The 24,939-nt window shown below is 43.3% G+C and overlaps 1 protein-coding gene across 1 annotated transcript in view; it reads left to right on the top strand.

Moving 5' to 3' along the window:
• The window catches only part of CRISPLD1 (cysteine rich secretory protein LCCL domain containing 1), a 57,365-nt gene extending 40,302 nt beyond the window's left edge, over window positions 1-17,063 (top strand). Inside the window, exons 12-15 of the mRNA XM_006270615.4 lie at window positions 85-157; window positions 2,945-3,020; window positions 14,922-15,052; window positions 16,927-17,063. Coding sequence (XP_006270677.1) covers window positions 85-157; window positions 2,945-3,020; window positions 14,922-15,052; window positions 16,927-16,978 — 332 coding nt within the window. The 3' untranslated portion in view covers window positions 16,979-17,063. The remainder of the gene's footprint in view (window positions 1-84; window positions 158-2,944; window positions 3,021-14,921; window positions 15,053-16,926) is intronic.
• Window positions 17,064-24,939: the final 7,876 nt, after the last annotated feature.

The following is a 24,939-nucleotide window of genomic DNA, read 5'->3' as shown; positions in this document are numbered from 1 at the left end:
TTTATTCATGTATGCAATCTTATATTAGACCATACTTTGTTTGATAGCATATGTTGATTTTTTTTCTGTTTTTATTTTTGCCAGTTCAAGCTATCACCTGTGAAACAACAGTAGAACAGATGTGTCCATTCCAAAAACCAGCCTCACACTGCCCAAGGTAAGTAACTTGAAATCTTTTTCTATTAGTTCAAAGTACTCCTCCTTTTTTTTTTTTTTTTTTTTGAAGTGAAGAGCTGCTGAAGTTTTTTTTTTCTTGAAGTGCTGTTGACATTAATAGTAGCTGACAGGAATTATAGGTGCTGGGAACCTTTTAAAAATTAAACAAAAATATTGCGCTGGTCTTTCAGCCTTTGATTTAAGAACATTTCCAGCTATTAAATACTTTCCTAGGAAAGGAGCATCTGCAAGGTTATATTTTTTTTTAATGAGGGATCTCTTAAACTGTCTCCTATATATAAGGATATAAGAGTCTTCTGCACCTTGGGAAACCAGCATGGCTATACTAGAGGCTGCAGCTACATTTTTTGTTTTCCATTCTTTGCTGCTGGCCAAGCATGACCTCTGTGTTTCTCAGTTTATCCATCTGTAAAATAGATATAAAAGACAGACCTAGGTCTGTGCTTTAGGTGTTGTTTGATTGGTTGGGTTTTTTTGGATGATAGCTCAGGAAAATATTTGTTTGCAAAGAAATATTAATAGACTGGTAAAGTAGGCCATGGTTGTAAGCCAATTTACAGCTTTCAGCAATATGTATAAGCTATTTTTTTTAAGCCAAAATTTTCACTCATTGAAAGAAGGCTGTGCTTCAATATTTGGAGGAAGGAAACCAGTAACAGTTCTTAAAACCATAGATGAGTTAAAGGTAAATACAGGGTAGCATGATTTACCGCAAACTAAGTTGGAGATATCCACAGAAGCACTTTCATAGCTATCCTACAGCCAATGCAGGAAGCAAACACAAAGCCAGAACTGCTGAGGAAACATCCCATAATGTCGCATTTGGGTCTTTGGATTTTTTTGGTATTTGGCTGCAACTGAGACTTACTCAGTGAGAGAGGTGTAGAAATGAATGGAATGTAGGACTGGATGTAACCTATCCTTCTTTAATCTTAGATTTTTTTGCTGAAAAATGAATATTGTCAAGGGAAAAAATAAAGGCTGTCTTGATATATAAAAATAAACACCTGAAGTTGAAAAAAAAGCAAATTCTCTCTTATGCTTCAACTTCAAGAACTCCAAAGAAATAAGGGGCCATCAGAACCCAGTAGATGCTCTTGACATAGCTCTAAGAAATGTAATCCAAGGAGTTACAAGCAGCAATCAGTCATGGCAACAATGTGTCTCATGCCCTCCCAATCCTATGTCATATACAAATCAGATAGCAGCAGGCCTATTATGAATTAAAACTGCCCTTTCATAGTGCATTCCCTCCAGGCAGGAGTCTTACCTTCTCCTTCATTACCTCTCTGAACTGTGCATTGCAATATTAGTAGAGTATGCTCAGTTGGTCAGAGTTTCAGGCTATTCCAGATGAGAGGAATTGATATAATTACAATTCCCCTGTTTGCTTTCCCAACCACACTAGCTTACCTCAGTACTCTTGCAACCAAGGTTCATCCAACTTGCTTTGATCCATATCCCAGACATGCCATAGCAGAAGGAAGGATATTTGACCATGCTATCTGGAAGAGATGCAGTAGAGTGGGGTGTCATCTCACCACTTCTCAGACTGGCCTCATATACAAATTGAACCAAGAGGGAAGCAAGCAGTTTCTTGTCATGTTCCAGATGAGAGAACCATCAAGACACAAGAGCAATTATTAGTGCTACTGTTTCCTTTGTAAGCCAGAGCCTTCAGAGACACAGAAGTGTGATCTCCCACCCATTCCTGCCAGTGCATCAACAGCACCTAAGAGTCCAGGTGCACCTATAAGTCTAAAGGCTAGAGGTGCACCTGTACATCAGTCCACATTATATCAGCACTGATAAAAGGAAAATTGACATCATCAGCAATTGGCTTTTTTTGGCTGAAGTGGCCAATAATGTAGCTGATAAATTCAGTGTGGCCCAGGAGAGGCATGCGTCCCTCAGATCTGTGCATGGGGCGAAGGCAGGCTGCCGCTACATGCTCAGGCCTGGGGATGTGCCAGGCTCTTCCTGGCAGGGGGGGGCTGGGCCCAGGCTGTGCTCTAGCTGGGCAGTGCAGGGTGGGTAATGATGGTGCTGGGATTTGGGGCTACGGAGGGGCTATGGGAAATTTTGGGGTGGCTATAGCCTATCCTGTAGCACCCCTCCCAGTGCTGTCCCCACCTACCCCGAGTGCAGCCTGGGCCAGGCTCCTGTCAGGTACAGCCCAGTGCAGCCCTGGCCCTGAGTGCACAGCAGCCAGCCCACTCTCACCCCGTGCACAGATCTAGGGAGCACATGCCTCCCCTGGGGGTACGTGCAGCACCAGAAGCTGCTCCCCTGCCCCCCCAGAACTCTGAACAAGCCACACTTCTGTTGTGCACCCTGTCCTGCCCTGGCTGTGCAGTACCTGCCCCAACCCCAGCCCCACTCCCTCCCTCACCGCAGGGGCCTTACTCTGCCCCCTTTCCCACGCCCTTCCTTTCCCTTCCCCACCCCCTCCCCCTCCTCCTCCCTCTCCCCCCTCCAACAGACTTACCAGCCAGACACCGTTGTCCAAGATGCCAGGCTGCATATCAGCAATCAGATCAGTATTGGCTGATATGGCTCATTAATAACTGGCCATTGGTACTGGCCCAAAAAATCTTTATCAGTGCACCCATACTAAAGGCTGCTAGTATGGGCACCATATCATCATTCATCACTCAGTTTATTTGTACTTGGCCAAATGCTGAAGTCCAGTGTAATGTAACATAACATGGTATTATAATACTGTAATTACCTTCTTTACATATATGTGGTTTATTTTCTTTTTCAGGGTGTATTGCCCTCCCAACTGTATGCAGGCAAATCCACACTATGCTCGTGTCATTGGAACACGAATTTATTCTGATGTAAGTATTGTGATATAGACAAATACTTTGATGCATGTGGGTTGTGGAACTGTATTTCACAGTATACAGTGAAATATAAAAATTGGTGGCAGGATTTAATGTATTTTGGCAGTCCAGAAAATCAAGAGTTAGTTATTTGGTGCCTAAGTAAAGATGTAGATGCCTTTATTCTAGATGTTCAAATTTGAAAATTTGTTAACATGGGCAAGGAATGCAGGTAAAACTCTTAATAATCCTTTTCAGATACAACCATGTCATTTTCTAGAATCCAGTGAAACTAAAAACAGTATGTTACTTTAAAAATAAATCTATTGCATCCCATTACTTTGGCTATTTCTTTGTGATAAACAGTCATATTTTTGCTGCCATCTAAAATATATATGTATAAGTAAGACTTTATTATAGGAGTGATATAAAGCTTTTTTATTGAAAGCATTTCATTTTCTGTTTATAAAGAAGACTTGAAAGAATGAAAAATAATCTGTTTTCCTATCGGCTATTTTTTCCCAATGCAGATACAGTAAATATACATTGTTATTAGAGAACTGGCTGTGAGCACCAGGATGATGACAGTATTCTTTCTTAAGGCTTTTTAAAAGAATATTTGAGTCATTTTTTAAACACGGAGAACAAAAATTATAACTCTCCACATTGCTCCCTTTCTTTCTTTCTCTCTGCCAAACCATATGCACGCATGATTTTGGGTAGAATTTCCCCATAAAAGGCAGAGCCCAGGACAGCCCTATATCTCTTCTTTGGCTATTGTTCCAGGTCTTGCCACTGTAGTGTTCTAGGTCACAAAATCTGTATCAGTTGGTTCTCCCTCTTCCTTCTCCAGTTACCCACTTTACTTAGCTCTTCTCAACAGCAGGATATCTGGAACTGGCAGGTATCTTACCCTTCTCTGTGCTCAGCTTGTTCACATGATTGTTCACTCTACGTTCATACACCATCCTTTGCAGATCCAGATCATGCTCTTTTGGGGTTGTGATAGTGATGATATGGCAGGCACAAGAGGATCTCCCTTCTTTGTGTGGAAAGAGTTTGGATATTTCTATGGTAGTATTGTTCTGGACCTGGTGATAAGACCTATGAATGGGATGATACCATATTCTACTTAGATTTAAGGTTTGAGTCAAATCTACGATGTACAACATTCATGAATTCTCTAGGAGTTTCTTAGAGACACCCTGGTTATTATTAAATATTATGATAATGTCTAAAGTCCTTGGTGAGAATTGGGGCCCAATAATGCAGGATGCTATGCAAACATAGAAGAGGCTGTCCCCTAAAAGTCTTACAGGTTAAGACACAAAGAAATAATGAGTAGAACACGGGGATACAACATATAAGCAAATGAACCCAGTACAACTATGTTGTAGAGAGTAGATGTTCAGAGGAAGGGAACAAAAAAATGAAAGATGGGGAAGAGCCTATATGCTAAGGAATAGGAAGACCCTCCAGAAGCATGTAAGTGCCTATTTTGGAGCAGCATTTCCAGTAAGGGTACATCTGACCCTACTGCTAGAATGCTCTTGGGGCTAGGGACAGAAGTTTCACATAAATCAGCATAAGTGATCAGACACTCATTCATATTTGTAACACAACAGAAGTTCAGAGCACATAAACCACTTTCAAAGTGGCTAAAACTGGTTTAAGTTAAACCTGTATGGATGTAGTATCAGACTTAACTGATTTATATTTAATCAGTTTATTGAAGTTCTGTCCCAGATCCCCTTAAGATTCAAGTTAACTTGCAGTTCCCCAGCATCCCAGGATGCTTGGTATCTCTCCTGCCCCCCACTCCCCTTGCTGGGTGGGCAGGCTAGCTTTGGCCCAAGCTGTCTGCTCCAGTGGAGTAGGGAGACATGCTCTAATGCCTCCCTAGGCTACTGCAGGCACATGGCTACATTTCAGGAATCAAAAGTGAATGCCTATTCACTTGCTTATCGGTTCAATTTATGTTGCTTAGATTGACCTGCGAAGATTGAATCAATTCAGCCTTGGGCTTTTTGACTGTCTGTATTTAGCCAGGGTGGCCTCTGCAAGGAAATCTTCATGGTGACTTTTTCTACTTCAGTGTCATGGAATACATCAGGAGAAATCTGGGAGGTTTAGTGGCACTTACATTAAAGAACTGGGTGGAAACTAGATCAAAGAAAAAGACAACAAAGCAAACAAATGCTTTAAGAGACGGGGCCAATCAAATTTGAGAAGGTTCTTCAAAAAGGCTTATCTACCTAAACCAGCCTTGTACAGTTATTTGCCTAGAAAAAGCCAAGACATTCCAAAGGGCCTTGTTACATGCTAATTTTGGGTGACTTCTGGAGCTCTTACCCTTTGAATTGTCTGAACATTAACACCTGAAATGGATTTTAAGCACTCATTATTTGATTCAAAGACAGGCCACTCCAGGGCAGGATTATCTCTGATCTGTGCTACCCAGCTCATGTTACTTTAAGGTGTAGGCACTCTAGGCTACACCTTAGTATAAACCCTATCCCTCTGCCTCCCCTCCCCTACTGGTCTGGATTGGGCCTACTGATCCCCCTTCCTTCCCCAGCACCCCAGATCCCTGCTTACTGCCCTCTGCCCACTTAGTTGTGGCTGCCTGCACTGTCTGTCCCAGGGAGCAGGCAGGGAAGGGTTAACCTGCCTGCATGGCTGCTGCCACTGCTGCTAGAACAGACAGCAGCTCAGCAGCAGCAGGGACTGGGAGAGCCCCAGCAGTGGGAGGAACTGGGGGAAACCCAGGTGGGATGGCAGGGGGAAGGGGGGAAGGCCAAGGGTATCCTTACCTTTCAGTTCTCCAGTCCCCCGCTGGCCTGAAGTGTGACTGCTCCAAACTTGAACTAGCACTAATACTGACCAGCATTTGTACGTCTTGCAGTATAAGGTGTAACAAGGCCCTAACAGTGTGAGTTTTTACACATGATTAGTCTTTGTAGTTCACTTTTTAGTTGTGTAAAAATATATGGGAACTGTCCATCACTTGAGTTTTTAGTGTCTTAAATTGAGCAACCTTTTGACTTTATAATAAACTAGATTTTTTTCTAAAATGTCTATATATCTGTTGCAAAATCATTGGATGTTGTTGTGGCAGGATGCTGCTGCCCTGAATTGCATTATTATAGTGTAGCATGTGTGTGTCTATACAACATGCTTTCCTGCACAGTAGAACAAAGTACTGCATAGCAAGTATCACGATCTACACCTGCATACCCTTACTGCACCTTATTGCTCTACATGGCAATTAATTTGCTACCTGTAAATGCAAGCAGCAGATTAGCTGCTGAGCAATTACAGTGCAGTAAGGCATGTGTAGATGGCCAAATGGGAACAAATTTGCTCCTGATCAGCCAGGCAGCAGGGGGCAGGAAATTGCCCCCCACCCCCATGAGCTGCCTGCTGCTGGGGTGGGCTCTTCTACCATATCCTGGGCAGCGACAATGTCCCCCTGCCCTGGCAACAGGGAGCTCCCAGCCCCTGGTCCACAATCGGGGAGCTCCCTGCTGCTGGGGCAGGGGGATATTGTTCCCTCCCGGGCTTTGGTGATGGAGCCTGCCATGGCAACAGGCAGCTCTCAGGGCAGGGACAATCTTTCAGTCTCCACTCTGCAATCATCTACATTAGATGCTGACTGCACAGTAGCTGAAAAACACTGTGCAGTAGTGCGTTGCAGCATGGACAGTGCTAATACACTGCACAGTATTATTAGGCTATTGTACAGTAGTGTCACCTAGATGTTCGCTGGCACTACTGTGCAGTAATTCCAGCTACTGTGCATTTATTTAGTACTTGCTAATACAAGTACTAAATGAATGCTAATACAGGTACTAAATAAATATGCAGTAACAACTGCTTAGTAGTGTCTTGCATAGATATGTCTACTAAGTCCCATTGAATTACTAAGGTGCCTGCTTGCAGAACTAGGGTCTTAATGTGTGTCCAAAGGTTGAATGTAAAAGCATGTAAAAGTAAGTATTTCTTGAGAAAGGAGATTACCATCAGCTGCTGGGTATCAGTCTGAAGCCACAGCCCTGAGCTCAAGATGAGCCCCAAACGAGGCTGAGGCAGTGGTGATGGCTTACCTGGGATAATGTATCCATTTCTGGGCTCACACTTCAAGAAAGATGTGGACTGATTGGAAAGAGTGACAAAAATAATCAGAGGCCTGGGAAACACGACTTATGAGGAAAGTCTTCAAGAACCAGGACTATTTAGTCTGAAGAAGACGGAAATGGGATTTGATAGCTTTCCTCAAATACCTGAAAAAAGGCACAAAGAGGGTGAAAATAGACTTTTCTCTGTGGCTATGAGGGACAGAAGTAGGAGCAATGACCTCAAACTGCAGTAGAAGAAATTTAGTTGGAGATTAGGAAATACTTTCTATGAGGGTGGACAAGAATTGGAACAGGCTGCCTAGAAAAGTTGCAGAATTTCCATACTTGGAAGTTTTCAAGAGCAGATTAGACGGATACTTGGCTGGGGTGGTTTATTCAGGGATGATCCTGCCTTGAGCAGGAGGCTGACCTAGATGATTTCATGAGGTCACTTCCAGTCCTACTGTACTATGATCCTATGAGTTAGAAAAGCCTTTCCTACTGAAAAATAACAGCTAATTCATGCTCAGCTTATTCAAATAAACTGTTCTACAGAATCAAAAAGCCAAATCTAGCATCCTTTACTTGATGTTATAGTACTTTAGGTATATGAAAATAGAAACACTTAACACACTGAATTGGCCAGAGGAAGAAGGTTCCTCTGCCCTCTGGCACTTCCTACTGGTCGGCTTCAGTGAAGCTGACCAGTAGGAAGTGCCAGAGGGCAGAGTATGCCTGAAATCCACCCTCGGTCCCCAACTTAGGTGCCTGATTTTAGCCCTTATTAGATGCCTATGTAAGAGTAGTTTTACAGTTCAAAATGCACTTTTGTACATCCCATTGGTACGGACCTTTTTAATTCGTGATTTCGCGGAAGCCATGAAATCCATGACTGCAAAATCAACTAAAAAAAACCTCTTAAAAATAAAATACTGGATCCCCAGCGGGAGCCAGCGGTCCTCGCTGCCTCACAGCGTGCCTGGGAAGGGAAGGCGCCAGCTGGTGGGGTAGCACAAAAGCCAGCCAGCAACCTAGATGGCAGCTGCCCCCTCATCCTTCCTTCTCTCAGTGGCCTCTCCAAGCAGCGATGAGGTGTAGGGTTGAACAAAGGGCATCTAGGAGCCAAGATGGTGGCCACTCCCTTGTCCATTCTCCCCTCCTCCTCCCCCCTTCCCCGGACCTCCGGAAATCAGTGACACGGGGCAGGGCTCATGCAATTGGCTCTTTACGCCACGACCAAACTGCAAAAATTCTTTTATCTTGCTGCAAATTAAGTAGGTCCCTACCCATTGGGTATAGATGCCTGGCTCATCACTTTCTTTTAAAGGCTGACCAGTGGGAGTGATCTAGTGGTTAGAGCACTCACCCAGGAAGTGGGAGGCCTCTGTTTTAGGCCTTCTGAAGCCTAAGGAAATTTAAACACATATGTCCCACTTCCAAGGAGTGTCCTAGCCATCAAGCTAAAATCAAAGCTCACTTTAGCTCCTATTGAAGCCATGCCACTGTTCAGCCAAGAATCAAGATCAATCAGGGGTAGAGAGAGAGTGCCCAAGAGGAAGTCTGATGGTATAGCCCAATGATGGTAATGGTCAATCCTATTGGTAGACCACCAAGCAGTCTCCTGTTTTTCTCTTGTGGAAGGTTGAAATCCAAGCTTGCAGCTTACCCAATTCCAGTTATCTCAGGCTTTGAGTCTTATTCATCATATTTCAGTGTTTTGCCATATACCAAAGAGTATTTTGACTATATTTACACCTTAAAAACCTAACGTTGGTGTTTGTAAAAGGTGCAAAATGAGCAAGAAACTAAATTAAATTAGACTTGAGATGCATTATCAGAGCTACTTGGAGACGTGCTTGCAAGATTTGCTCCTCCCACTGCTATTAGTTCCTCATTTTCAGAGCATGTACTCGAACAAAATTTACAGACTAAAGGGAAGCTTTTAATGTAGTTGTAATTTATTTCACACTGGGCACGCTGACATGAGACATTTACTGCAGAGCTGACTGATTAGCTTCACAGTAAACGTCTCAGCATCTACACATGCACCCCCATTAGGGCACAGGAAACTAATAGAAGTACTAGATGCTCTCATGGACCCAGAGGGACAGCCTTCCATCTTCAGCTCCCTCTGTACAAAAATGAAGTTTATTTCCTACTTATGGGGACGTTTTACCATCTTGTACCATCTACAATTTTCCCAGAGCCTGACAAAGGGACTTTGGTCCCAAAAGCTTGGAGAAAAGGACAGTTTTCTTGCCTATTCTAGTTGGTCTAATAAAAGGTATCATTTTGGAACCAAGAGTTCTAGTTTTTTGTAAGACCTTACTGTGGAGTTTTTTCATGCGCAGCATCACACGTGTAGATGCTGACCTGGCTGACCGGGGCATGAGGGTTCTTCAGTGCAGGGGCTGCCTGCTGGCTAGCCCAGTACTGAAGTACCCTCATGCCTCATCCAGTCCCTCCGCAGCACATTGAGCCTAGTTGGAGTGGCCCCGGGCTGGCAGGCCTGGGGCCCAGTGGCCCCATGTGCTGCACGTGAGTAAGCTGTGGAGCTGATTGCTGTGGATTTAATTGTTCCTAGGCACACATTCACACATTACTCCCAGTATACCTGGGAGCAAAAAACTCCAGAGCAATCAGATCTGGAGTTTAATTCATGTACATTAATTACACATGGTAGATGTGCCCACTGAGAATTGTTTTGGTTAAAGATTTCATTTCAGTGGAGTTAGAGCAGGGAAGAACTGGGCACAGTTTGTTTTTGACTATATTACGATTATCTAAAAGCAAACTCTTAACAAATTCCAATTTAGCCTTTTATTTTCACACCAAGAATCACTGTCCTGAAAATAATGCCTTACTGATAGGGAATCCTGCTGGGACATTTTGAAAAAAAATCACAAATTTCTATGGACTACACAAAATCTCAAATAGACTGAACAATAATGTTTTTTGTTTTTTAAAAATGGGCCTTCTCTTTAGCTGCTATAAATCAGCTTGACTATTTTTTACAGAAGGTGATGAATACATGCAAGCTTATACCACCTGAGAATGTGATTCATATTAAGGCCATTGCTTCATTCAAGTATATATGTAGCCCTTTTCCAATTTTTGTTCTGCAAAAATGTTATAACTCTCTGCTATGAGACAGAGTAAGTATTGATATCTAAACAGAACTATTAAAATTGTGTTATGAATAACATTGGAAACAAACATTTGTGGGAGGGAGGCTTATGGTTAAAATGCCTTCACAAAGTAATGCTATGCTGTGGTAGATATCTGGTATTTTGCTGACTAGCAAAAGAAGGAAAATGATTAAGCAGCTTGGCATTCAGGTTCTTTGACCTGTTAAATACTGATGAATGCCAGAGGGTTCACAGCACAGCAATAAAACAAGGTCATGTAATGCTGTAGGAAATGTTTATGTTAACTTAAAAAGTACATTAGGCTGACTTACATATGCTTCAGGGTGGGCTACGTCAAAACTAAAGCAGCAACCCAAATTACTGATGGAGACTTCTAGAGAGGTGTGCCTTTAAGGCTGATAATTAAAAATGCTTACTAAATAACATTTTAAAATTAAAAATAGAGCTTAGAGGGGAAATACTGACTCTGCTCAAACTATTAAGAGTTTTGCCATTGATTGCAATATGTCTTGGATTTCACCCAGAAAGTGTGGATGAGATGGTCAGGTAATCTTCAGAACACAGAAAGCTCCCCCTATTTTGATCCTATCTAAAATAAATCATCCCCAAACATTTATTTAAAGGAGCTCAGACTACAAATCCAGTTGATACTTGTTAAGGAAAATTCATTAAATTAGTGGCACACCCTTAATCTTCTTTCCTTTTCATAGAATAGGGCCAGAACATCAGTGCATAATTCCTTCTCACTCAAGGCTTCATCTCATGTTTGCTCTACTGCAGAAATTTCTCCTAAAATAATACTACTGCTAAAAGAATATTATTGCTAAAATCATCCTCTCTTTCTTACTAAAAACACATCTACTGGTGTCCCTCCACTGGCTTCCCCTTATTCTTAGAATCTTTGCAACAAATAGTACACATTCCCCCTTAGTTCTAATGTGAATTTGACACAAGAAAGCAAACAGAACCTCTATATGTCCCATAATAAAGAAAGCTTGGCCAATTTTTTGCTGTTAGTTTGCTTGTATGTTGCACTCATATATCTTACTTCTGTATCTTTAGAATGAATATAGTCAGTGTAGGGACTGTTCGTATGTCTGTATTTATACAAAACCCACTACAATCCCCATTTGGACCTTTGGCTACTGCCATAATAGAAAAGCCACAATAGCCCTAATAATTTAAATCAGTATCTTGGTCACTGGTTAATAAGCTATGAATGCTGCAAAGTAGTGAGGGCAAGAGTGGGAGGAAGGGAAAAAGATAGAGTGTGACATAAATTGTACCCTTTCTGGATTGTTTAAAAGCTGCGGCCAGTCCTGAGGTAGAAAGCTTGACATGGCTTTTAGAAGATATCTGTGGACAAACAGTTTCAAAGCTGAATTCTCAGAAATACTGGACTGGCTATATAACAAGTGAAACTTGGAGCTACAGAGTTTACTAGTTGGAAAATAATTACTGTATTAAATTTTTGTATTTTTATGTAGCCTTTAGATTACAAAATAGCTACAGTTACAGATATATATTATTCAAACTATAACTGAAAGTAGTGCAACCCTTGTTTAAATAGTGGTCTGTATGACCAGCTACTGGTATTTTTATTGGCTGAAACTTTAATGTTGGTTCAGATGGAATATTCTTTCAGTGAAGACTTCTTTTCTCACAAAACAACTCAATTATAAATGGAGAGTTACTGTATCTAGAGTTGCAAATTCAGTGCTTCTCTGATTAGAACAAATCAGGATTTACATACTACGGTATAAGGGTGCCTAGACACTTTTAGGGGCTGCACTTTAACTCATGGCAATTTACACAAAACGCCGTGAGTTAGAGCCCCGCAACCCAACAGATGTTTGCCTGTTGGGTCAAGGGAGCTCATGTCTGCCTGCACTGGCCCTGGCCAAAGGTGGGGGCACTCCAGCAGCTTCCGGGGAGACTGTCAAACTGCCCCTCTCCCCAGCTCCGGCCACCCTGAGGCTGTCAGCAGGGGAGGGAGGGGGATGGTAAGGGAGTAACATGCAGCTGGTGGCTGGACCTTGTATGCCCAGAGCTGGAGATGTGGTAGCATGTGGTGGAACACAGCCCCCTCAGCTCAGGGGCCTCCCCAGCTACCCTGGCTGGGGTACTGGGGGGAGCCAGGCTGGGCCAACAAGGCAAAGAGGCTCCCTTCTCCCATCTCCCACCTGGACCTCTTGACAGTAGCACTACCAACTGCTGGCTCAGCTTTCCTGTGGCTGGAGCTGGGCATTGGGCAGGATGGAATTGAACCCCCCCATCTCACAAGCCCAGCCTGACTCCCCCCCAGTATTCCAGCCAGGGTAGCTGGGGTGGGGTAGGGGCAATGAGGCAAGGGTACTCCATTCTACCACCACCACCTTATCTCCAGCACTGGGCAGGCAAAGCCCAATTGGCAGCTGTGTGCTGTTTCTTTCTCCCTCCTTCCCCCCTCCCTCCTCCCTACTGACAGCTCTGGAGAGAAGCAGAAAATTAACTCTTGATGGAACACAAGTTCCCTAAAGCACTCTGCTCTATAGTGTCTGTCTTCAGCTAATACCTCATTTATCGAGGGTTAATTTTTCATGTGATCAGCCATTTTGAGTGTTCAGCCGTGCATATGTGTTATGTCATGGCTGAAGAGCGCTTTCAGGGGGCTGATCACATGAAAAACGTAACTTGTGTAAGTGCCCTAAGTGACACTTCACTCTATCTGCACTTGATAGGCCAGGGCTGGACACTATGGCCAAAGACACTGTTTCCAGTCTGATGTTCCTATGTTCCTTGTAGTGATAGATTATTGAATCTTCTGTAATTAAAAAGTGAGATTAGAAATCATTATTGAATAATTGTATATAAAACACTTTTCTAAGTGTCTTATATACAATATATATGTAGTATAAATCAGAACAGTTTCATGACAATGTGTTAAGGATCTGGTTCTGCAGACTTATTCAGACCATACCCCTCTAGGAGTTTCTTCTATGGACCATTGCCTGTATCAAGAGTGTAGGACTGTGCCCAGATGAAGCATGATCAATACATCATAAGAACTTTCTTTTGGATGGAAAGTATGATAGGGTAAACAGAAAAGCAGTGGGGAAATTCAGACCCAGTTATAGTTTTGTACCATATATAAATTCAGTTTAAAAACAGCTCAAAGGGAGAACAAAAATAATCCATCTTGAAAGTGGTAAGTATTAACTTGAAAGCACTCAAGCCAGCCAATGTTATCTTTTAAACTAGCTTGGATGAGTAAATCATCTTAAATGTATTGCGTTTCATCCACAGATGAACTGGTGAGGGGAAATCCCTGGTTCTAGAGGCTGCAGTTTCTGTGTTCACAATGTTATTAATAAAATACCTGAGTGTCTCTGCTGGTAGAATTGTATTTGGCAGCTGCTTTTGAAACCCTTGATCATGAGGTAGTCTTAACACAGACCTTCATGGGGGTGAATGGACTAGTTCTTCATGGGCTTCATTCTCATCTCTCAGAGAGGGCAGTTTTGGGCATTTCCTCCTATTCCTGAAGAACTCAAGTACGGGATGTCACAGGAGTTCCGTCACCCCTTTTGTTTAGCATGTCTGTTCTCAAGGTAGGAGGAGGAGAAGGAGTACATCTCCGTCTTGTCTGTCTCTGTCTCTGTTTCTACTGTTTGATTTGGATGATGTAATTCAGTTTTTTAACCAGTGTCAATTTTGGGGCATGTATGAGAATAGGTTAGCTGATCCTCAGCACAGCTCAGTAGGAGGTGATGAAGTTGGGGAAGCAGGAGGAGATATGGTGGAGATAATATTGCCTCTTTGACTGAAAGAATGTGTCTGCCACAAGTAAATGGTATCTGCCATTTGGGGTGTGATTTAAGACCCCCAGTTTCTGTTTGATAATCCTTTAATACCAATAATCTATTTTATTTTTTACCATTTAGATCTGTCTGGAAGATTGCAACTTTTCCTTTCAGATGTGGACATTGTCACTGTTACCTGTGGTTTTGTTGCCTCAAAATTAAATTATTGCAATGTGTTCTACAAGGATATGTGTCATAAAATCATTTGATTACTGCATACATAGGTTCGCTTACTGATTGGGGTATCTTGCTGGGAGTACATAAGCTCAATGATCTAGGATTTACTGTGTCTGCCCCTTGTTCTTTGTATGAGTTTAAGGTGTTGGTAATAACCTGTGAAATTATAAATGGGCATGGACTGCCTTTCCTAAAAAACTACCTCTCTCCCACTACCTTATTACCATAGCTGCAGTCTCAAGTGGCACTCAAACTGAACCCTCCTAAAAGAGAGGCTTTAGGACTTGGACTTGTTCCTCTGGCTCTATTGGTCTTGGAGTTAGACTTACCTTAGCTTGATATTGATCACATTCCAGGCATGCTGCAAAAGACTTGGAGAAGGCTGAGGTTTGATGATGAAGGTGATTGTCTGGCTGAACTCCTGTGGAAGCAGTGTAAAGGCTGCTGTAGGTTAATGTAATCCTATTTATTGTATGATTATATTATGGTGTCTAAAACTTAGGATCGATATCTTTATTTTTCTAATCTCACCAAAAAATTTTTTTTTAAATTAAAAAACCCTGAATGCCCTCCTCCCCCACCTGCCCCAGAATCAGTTAAAAAAAAAAATCTGTTCTCTTCTTTTCCCAGATGTCTAGTATCTGCCGGACAGCAGTACATGCTGGAGTGGTTCCCAACCAAGGAGGCTATGTTGATGTTATGCCAGTAGACAAAAGGAAGATGTACATTGCCTCCTTTCAGAATGGAATATTTTCAGAAAGGTATGAAACCAAGTTTAAAAATCTCTTGTTTAACCTTCATCTAGTTATACATTCCATCATTTACAATCTTGCATTATATCTGTTTGTACTGGAAGCTGTGCTTGGAAGCTAAATGAATGGACTAACATGGGTGATTTACCAGGCTTGTGTAACAGTTACAGTGACTGTGGAGAAGCTGCGGTACCAGAACTGCCTGTCTCCTCTAAGCTTGTAAATCGCAACCCTAAAAAGCTGCTTATAAGTTAAAATAACTCCCTTGTTTATTGATCCTGGCAAAAATAATATAATATTTGATAAGGAAATTACTTTTACTTTCTTAAGAGTTTTTTAGATTAGTGATTCATTCAGGTCCTAACTGGTAAGTAGGGTTTGGAAAAGCCAGATCCTACTTGCCTTTTATGGCACAGCTCTTAATTCTTATGGTGTGGGCAGAGGAAGGTTTGTGGATGTTTCAAAAGGGGAATGTTTCATCTACTTGTGGTATGTGAATGAGCTGAGAGTGATTCAAATGCAGCAGATTTACTGCACCTTTAACACTGTTTCATCCAGGATTAAAATTAGAATGGGTTTGCTGCATTTGAATAGCTTACAATTCATTCATATATAACAGAGGTTTCCAACCACCAGGCCATGGCCAGATTCCAAGGCACGAAGGGTTGGCTGCTGGGTTGTGGCATGAGCCCCTCGCTTGGATGGGCATCATCTGTCCACCTGGACGAGTGGCTTCCGGGGCGTGCGGGGTTAAAGGTGGGGGGGGTGGAGCAGCCCCAGGAGGGAGGTAACTGGCTCCCTGTACCCCGCCCCTGCTCCCAGGCAGGTCCACAGGACAAAAAGGTTGGGAATCACTGACATAGAACAACTAAAACTTACCAGTTACTGGCCTTTTAAAAGTTCACCGTTTGAAAAGGCTCCAAGCAGTTGTGTGTTCACAGAATTATTTTTTTGCAGATCCTTTTTCCTTGAATTGGTGAGCATGGTTCTCAAATGACATTGGCCATAGATTAACCTAAATTCCCATTTTAGCTTTTCATATTATTTGATTGTTTTTAATAATGATTTCTTTAAGATGCATAGTGTATATTGGAGAGTCTCTTAAAATATTTTCCATTATGAAATACCTGCTATCAAGTTGATGGTGATGGTGTCTGCCTGTGCTTTCTAGTTCTAGGAACTTTTTCTAGGTTCTAACAGAAAAAAAGTAGTACTGACTGTACAAAATCCATGGTGCATACTATACAGTACTGCAAAGCGAATTCTTGTTGTTATTTTGGAAGTTGCAGACAGCAAAGAAACAGATTCTTCCTCAGGGGAGTCACAGAGTTGGGTTTTGATCTATAGCTCAGGGAGGGGCTTGGCTCTGTAAACTTAATGAGAAGCTGATCTCAGGATGTCAGGAGACCTACAGCAGGTGGAACCATTTCCAAAGAAACTCAGTGGGTGCGTCGACACATGCGCCTGACTGTATAATTGTTACTGTGCTGTCATTTAGTACTTATATTTTTTTGACTAAAAGTTTTCAATATTAGCTTTGTTTCTGAATTTAAATATTCATTTTAGGTAATATGGGGTATTTTTCTTAGGACAGAAAGTTCTAACATTCTAATAAATTAAACCAAACTTAATGTCATTCAACTGAGTGCAAGAATAATGTAGGAAACTTGGCAGTGGTTTCAAGAGGAATACAAGTAGACCTTTTATCAAGATTCCCTAAAAAGTACCCACAATATAAGTCACATAGCAAAATAAACCCTGAAGATGCATTGTTGATACTTTACACAGTTTTGGAGGACTACCTTCAGGTCGGAATTTTCCAGATTGGGGCCCAGGTGTCTAATCAGCGTCTTAAAAATAATGTCTGGGATTTTTGTTTTCAGTTTGCAGAATCCTCCAGGAGGCAAGGCTTTCAGAATATTTGCTGTTGTTTGAGTCCAGTGAGAGAGAAATCCAGACTAAAACCAGAGCACTTGGAAGAGATTAAAGATTACTTTGTGTACTTTCTAAAGTTTGTATAAAGCTGTAACTTTATTGTACAGAAGATATCAAATATTATCTGCCAAAAAAATCAATTACATATAACCTGAATGGGAAAAAAATCTGTATAATTAAACATGGGAGAAAAATGCATTTGGAATGCTGTAATGATATATAACAAGTTTTTGAATCCTGTGTTAAATATTGCTATATTTTCTTAGCAGTTACTCCTATACAGTTAATACAAAGCTCATAAAAGATCTAAATTTTCTTATCTGAATGCATTATTGTATGGTGCTTTATACATTCCACTAACAATAATCTTTAAACTATGCCAGAGATTTTATATCTACTGTACATAAAAATAGCCATCCTTATAAACTGATGCAATAACGTAATACTTTTTTTGTTTTACAGTAGCATATAATTATTAATCATGCCCATGCAAAAGGAAAGTTGGAATGTTTAAAATTTTACACCAATTTTTATTCTAATAGCAATTTAAAAAAAAATTGGAAATGAAAAGTCCTGGGACAGATGAAAATATGATCCTTTAAATAATAGACCATTTACATTTTCTTTATTTTCAAAATTCAGTTTGTTAAAATGTTATTGGATGCTGCTAACTTGTTCAGAATGAATAATCAATCACCAAGGGCCTGCTTGTCAAGCATATTTTCTGTACCAACCTCCTAGTGGAGTTAATAGTCACCTAAATACTTGTGAGGATCTAGGCCCCAAAAGACCATTTTCACATTGAGAGATGGAGTGAAATGAAAGCTAAGGATTATGCTCTTGATTCTGCAAACTTGCATGTGGTTTATAGAGCCATGTGACTGGCTTTAATTGACTTCAAGTCATGCATAAATATTTGTAGGTTTGATGCCTTAAATGTTACAACGTATCCGTATACTGTACATAGGTTTGAGGGTGAACTGTTAACACAATGATCTGTTAAGAAAATGATCTTTTCTTAACAAAAAACACAATCTGTTAAGAAAATGATAACAAAGACTAATCCCCTTTGCTCCTTATAACCTGGCAAATACTCCTGCAGGCCGGGATGTATAGTGGAGCTTAATGAAGATGAACTCATTTATTGCTTCACCATTTCCTTTGACTTCATTTATGGTGAACAGTCTTGTGCATTAATTTTACCATGTTATGGTATATGAAGAACATGTAATGGTGATACTATATTTCTTTCTATGAAAAATGTAATGTGCTTTAAGACTGAAAAGCTGTTAAACTTTATTTTTGGTATTTTTGTTTCTGCTGGTGAATTTATTATTTCTTTCTAACTTGTAAACTTATTTGATATTCTTCATATTTCAGAGTCTTATTTTCTGCCCTTTGTTTTGCTACATGTACTACCTCATGTAGTTAGGCAAGCTTTGTTAGTTTTGTAATCCGTTTTGAATAAAATTAATTTACGTAGTAACATTAAATTTGGGGGCCTTTATTTTTTTCCACAGGAAATGTGTGTTTATTCTAGCTCAAGTAGAAGAACACCAGTCAGATGAAGTTTACTTTTTTGCTGACCAAAACATTGGAAGTGGTTTGTTGGACATAGCTACAGACACAGGTTGTGGTTTTAAAAGCTGAGTAGGTGGTTTGTCTACACAGTTCCCATTAAGTGCATGGGGAGTTGTATGAACATATTCTTTAGTTGGCTGTGAGCGCTTCATCCAGGATATTTGGGAGTAGACTGTTTTCGTATCTTTACACCAAATTCTGTATCAGGACACTGACTTTGTTAACAGCCACTATCGTAGTCAGCCCAACTTCTTCAATGTTCTAATAGCAAGGAGGCCCTCACAAGAAATAATACCATATTTACTCAAATATAGGATGAGGTATTCTCCCCCATTCAAGATAAGAGGAAAAGCCCCTTGTCTTATACCTGCATACAAGGAAACTTCACTAAACACATTGACTATCATTAAATTGCTGCCAAAGGTAGTATGTGCTCAATAATGGAAGCCAACAATAAAGTTGATTAAATGCAGCCAGCACTGAGCATTACTATATAATATATAGGACAAATATACTGATAGGAACCTTTTTTTTTTTTTCATTTTGGCCCTTAAAAAAAAAAATAAAAAAAAAATGGGCAGGTGTTCTTCCCATAGGGAACTAGCCTGGAGGTACTGCAATACCTGGCTGGCACTGTGAGGGCCAGAGCCAGCAGATTCGGATGAAAACAGTAGGGATGGTAGCCCCTTCTGAGGGCATGAGGCCTGCCAAGTTTCAAGGGGTTAAATGCAGGATTTTCTGGGAAACTGCACCTCAAACCGTTCAAAGCAAAACTCGTGACATGCAAGTTCATGTGTATGTTAAGGCACAGCGGGATAAAACCAGCAGGGATGGTAGCCTGTAACAGAAACAGCTCACAAAAGGGACAGAAAGGCTGCAGACACAAGCTTATGTGCTATTTCTATGTTCCTCTTGCACAGCACTGTGATTGGAAGGGGACTCAGGGAAAGATCACAGTCACTGGCCAGCTACAGCTGTTAGTTGTTCCTCCCCTGCTTCTTAGTTTCTGTTTCCCTGCTTTTTGCTGCTGCTTTGCCTGGTCTGGCTGCTTTCTATCTTCTTCCCATTGCTTTTCTTCTGGCTTGCTCTTCCTTGTCCAATTTCAACTGCATTTGCTTTTGCCTTTGGTTTGATGCTTCATTGCACCAGTTTCCAATTAGGTTCCAGCTCTTGGTCTGAACCTCCGTATTCGTGACTCTGCTCCATCTGGTCTCTTCTCTCCATCTCCTATCTGTGCTTCTCTGCTCTCAGTTCACCAGCATTCTTGGCTGCTGCCATCTCGCTGCTCTCAGACAACCTGAGAGGCGGGGGCAGAGTCCATGAGAGGCCGAGAGACAATATGCTGATGGGAACCCTTTTTTCTTTTTTTGGAAAAAATATAGTGTGTGTGCCTATCTATATATAGACACACACACACACCATCCAACATAAGCTTTTCTGCACACACCTTAAACTGCATTTAAAGCCTGCATATTTATTACAATAGATGCACATATGCTTCCGCGTACCCATCCGCAGTCCTTTCCCTTACAGTCTCTTAGTTCTCACTCCGAAGTTGGAGTTTACTTTCTCAGCTCATTCACTGTCCTTGTTGCTATCACTGATGCTGTTTCTTCTGCTGCTGCTGAAACTGCTGCTGTCATTGTCACCATATTGATGTTCAGTTGTGTCACTGTCATCTTCATTATCTCAGAGTGTCTTTGAACAGCCTTTGCCAAGTGTCCCTTTGCAAGGTGGAGTTGGCTGCCTCTTCTCCATCCTTTCCCACTGATTTCTGGTAGTAGAACTGGAGTTCACTAAGAAACATTTTAACACAGTTTGTTTCCTTGAGTTCCATGTGTCTGTACATCATTAGGTTCCTGCATTTCCACAGGGCACTGCTGACGCAGGACATGAACTGGTTGAAGCGGGTTGTTGGGGACCCCTGATGTTTAGTCAGGTGTCCGTACGGTGCTACCTCCCTCATTATTGCCTGACTCCTGTCACCACTTCGTGTAACTGGTTTACCTTTTTCCAGGCACCCTTGGCATAGGGACAGAGCCATAGGAGGTGGCTGATGGTCTCTCTCGCACCTTGGCAGATTTCTCTGGGGCAGTTGGGTCAAGTCTCTCACCCCTCTATGTGTCTCCATGCCGTCACTGGGAGTGCACAGTGAGCTATTAGTCAGTTCAAGTCTCTGTGGTCCTTTCATAGGTCCTTGTGGAAGATCTGGTCTCGGACTGCCTAGCAGTCATCTTCAGGGAGCAGCTTCATGGTTGATAACCTGTCTCCATCTCTGACTGCCTTCTGTATCTCCCTGTGGTTGGAAATAGTCACTGGGCTTTTCTTTTGTAACCTGTACTCACTCCAGAACTTGTTCGGGACCCTATAGAACCAGGGGTGTTCCATGGTCCACGGTCTCCCATTGGTTGGTGCACTCTCTCAGGAGGCGACCTGCAAAATACTTCACAAGACAGGCTGTTTTGGTCTCTGGCCCAGTCACCAACTTGCAAATCTGGTTTGTATACTGTGCCTGCAAGAACGGGTGGATGTCTAGCATCCACCTGATCCCAGATTCATTTCTTCTTGTATAGGGTGTTCCTTGTCACCTTCTCCATTCTGGATCCTCAGAAGAAAACACACATGGCTCTCTGGATTCTGTGGATGATACACTTTGGAGTGGGGAAGATCAGTGTGGTGTACACTGCAGTGAAGCACTGGTAGCAGCACTGGTTTTGGGAGTGCCACGCCCCCCCATGGAGAGGTGGCACACATGCCACAGACCCAACCTCTGCTTCACCTTGGCCTCCTTTTTCTCCCAGGCCATCCTTCTGCTCAGCTCAGGTTTGAACTCCAGCCCAAGGATCTTGACCCCCTTGTGGGGAACTGAAACCCCCAGGGACTCCAGGTCCCCTGAGCTTGGCCCCTGCTGCCACTTCATAGACCTGTGTGTGCCACAGGGCTCTTTCTACTGAACACTTATTCTGGCATAGGATGTTCAGGTCATTCATGTAGGCCAGGACCCTGGTCTATTCCCTTCTTCCTCTGGGTATCTGGACTTCGCTTATCTCAGGGTCCTGCCTGATGTGCGGGGCCAGGGGTTCAATGGCACAGATGAACAGGGTCAGGGAGAGCAGGCAGCTGATGGGAAGGATAGATCAGTGCACCCCATCTGAATAAGATATATGGAGGTGCCCATTGCGCTCAGTCCCCCACAGTGTTGACTCTCAAATCATGATGAACCACTACGCTAAATACATTTGACCTTCCTCTTCATTGTCACAGCTGAGCTGCACCTTTCTTCCCCGTTTCCAATGAGTCCTCTTTTTTAACCAGCCTTAAAAGTCTAGCAAACATCACCAAATGGGGCCCCAAATAGCTTACCCATAATTCATCTGTTACCCCCACTCTCTTAGCCTTGTGCGTAGGATTAGTGTGGCCCTGGGCTCCATGAGATGCAGCTGGACCAGGTAGCCCTGCACCTCTTCTGCATATAAATTTTTGGAGATTCCCAGGACTTGTGAAAAGAACATCTTCGTCCAGTCACAAGTGGGGGTTAATTTGCACATGGATCATTTGCGGAGGGTATCTAGAGTACATGCACATACTGAGCAGAATGAGCTGTGGGGGTCACTATGACTTGAAAGGCTGTTGTCTCTTTTGGAGTCCATCCCAATGAACTGTATGAGAAATCATGAGCCCTTTGGCTTTGGACTAATGTCATGCACAGTTTGTATTATATACATATAAGTACAGAAATGCTGCTTAAAAGTGTGTTTATGGAGTACCTGTGCTAAAAACAAACAAACAAAAAAACAAAACTTTCAGCGGTTTCAAAAGAGGTAAGTTGCATCAATTCTGGATGACCTACATCTATAGGTTCCTCCAGAGCCATGCCTTGGGGGGAAGGGGTGTGAATTGGGGCAACCGCCCTGAACCCCATGCTTGGGGGGGCCCCTGTGGGCAGTGCCATACTGGCCCCGGGACAGTGCCATTGGCCTGTGCCAACGGTACTACCACTCCATATGGCCACTGCATGCCACTGACTTCACACTCCAGCTGGTCACCCCATTCCTCTGCCCCCGCCCCCGCACAGGCCCCACATAGGCTGATATGCCCTGGACCTCACACAGCCCTAGGGTCAGCTCTGGATACCTGTATTAATTCCCCTATATGCAAGTTATTAGAGGTAGGTTTGTTTCTGTGTGCTATGGGGAAGCAAGTTCTGACATGAAGGAAGAGGGGAAGGGGCTGCAGGGGTAAAAAGCTGGTGGCGGCAGAGGGCAAGGAAGCTGTTTGACAACCACAGATTTATTTTGTTTGCTGTAGCGGTGGGAGGGGGATAAATTCAAGGCAAACCTCAAATATTAGATTCTGTACCTGGAAAACTATAACAAATGTATACATTTTCCATATATAGCATCTATTTCAGGGGCAGGCAAAATACGGCCCATGGGCTAAATCCAGCCCACCAAACAATTCTATCAATCCTGTGGGGCTCCTCCATAAGCCTTCCATAAGCCCTTGCCCTGGGCTCCCCCTCTGCAAGCTGGTGTCTCCATGCAGGTGTGGCTTTGGTTGCTAAGCAACACCCTCCCCCCCCCCCCAGCATGGGTTGATCTGATCCCAGCCCCGAGCTAGAAAGCACTAGAGATGAGAAGTCTCTGCCTGGAAGAGGCTTTACTGCTTGTGAACCTGGAAATACAGGTTTAGGCCCCACCAGGCCGGGGCCAGTGACTTACTCTGGCACAGAGGGGGCAGGAGCATGGGGACCCATGCACTATGGGGCCAGGCTGAGCTGGACCCACAAGCTGCAGGAGCTGTGTGCTATGGGGCTGGGTGGGCCTGGCCCCTCACGCTGCCACCATATGTAGCTGGGGACAGGGGCAGGAGCATGGGAGCTGCATGCTGTGGGACCAGATGGGGCTGGCCCTGCACCACAGGCAGCTTCAGGGACTTGCACACTCTGGATTCTCTGAGGACTCCCATCCCCACACACACACAACCCCCCAACAAACCATCAATATACACCCACAGCTCCCACATATGCTCCCAACCCCCACCATAACTCCCACACACCCATACCCTCCCACAGCCCCCACAAACACTTCCATCCCCCCACCATAACTTCATGCTCCCACCTCTCACTGTCACGGCGCGGGGTCCTGTACAATGGCTGTGATCTCCCCAAGGTCCCCTTACCATGCCAAATTGGCCCAAAGGGCACCCTCAATTCTGACCCGCCACATCTTTGATTGTAAAGATAAGAGGGAGGCTGCCTTTACGTCGTCTTGGACATGGTTCTGCTGTACTCACTGACCCCATGGATTCCTGAACCTCTGGTGGGTCCCGTTCTACAATGGGTGTTTTGGGGCACCCTAGCCTTATGGCCTATGCGTGACTCCAACCACCCCTTTACCATGCCCCAAGCCTCGCAGATGGAACCGACATTGTTCAGTTTGGGCCTTGTTATAGTTTGGCCCCCTTGTCCTCCCTGGGCCCTCTGCAGCCCTGTCTCACTCTGTGCCCTCTCCGGCGCTCAGGGCCGGTGTGCCCCCAATGCTGCACCCTCTCCAGCGCTCGGGGCCAGTGCACCCCCAAAATGCTGCACCCTTTCTGGCACCAGGGTCTCCACACTGCCATGGGTCCCCTATGAGGCTTCCTTCTTCCCCTAATAGCCTCACCCAAGCCACCGGTCTTCAACAGCAAACAAAACACAAGACCCTGGGCTATAACATAAATTCAAGCCACCCAGCTATAACATCATTCAAGCCACCCCAGGGGTGCTCCATCCCTCACCAGTATCAGGATCTGCTCATGCAATCAGGCCTCTCCCCTTTGCTTGCTCCAGCAGAGCTCCTTCCCCCTTGGCCACCAGCAGGGAACTACCAGCCTGGCCTCAGCCCTGGGGTTTAAATGTGAGCCAGGCCTTCTGATCAGCTGACCGCTGGCAGGTGTGGGTCACTAGCGAACTCTGGTTGCCCTAGCAACCAGCAGCTGGGGCTCCTCACTCACTGCTAGGGCTCTTTCCCTAGCAGTTTCCCCTCTTTATAGGAGCAGGGCACCTAAGTGCTCTGCGACACTCATACCCACACCCCCCCCACACCTCCCACCCCAACCACATACCCTGCACCCACATTCCTCCACATCCCGCCTCCCACCCCCCATACTCACACCCAAAACACACACACATCCCACACCCCACCAGACACAATATATGAGAGTAAGATTGTATTTTGAACTATTATGCAATCACCTCTAGATACTCAATGCAGATACATGTAAATCAGGAGAAAAATATTTTAAATAAAATTAAAATAAATTATAGTAAATGTTTGTTTGTTTTTCAGTATATGCTTTATTTTTTTCTGGTTTCAAGATGGCAATCCCCGGAGTACTTC

The sequence above is a fragment of the Alligator mississippiensis genome, chromosome 3 (genome assembly GCF_030867095.1).
Source record: "Alligator mississippiensis isolate rAllMis1 chromosome 3, rAllMis1, whole genome shotgun sequence".
Classification (NCBI taxonomy): Eukaryota; Metazoa; Chordata; order Crocodylia; family Alligatoridae; genus Alligator; species Alligator mississippiensis.
Note: the sequence above shows the minus strand (reverse complement) of the source record. Positions and strands in the feature narration are given on the sequence as shown.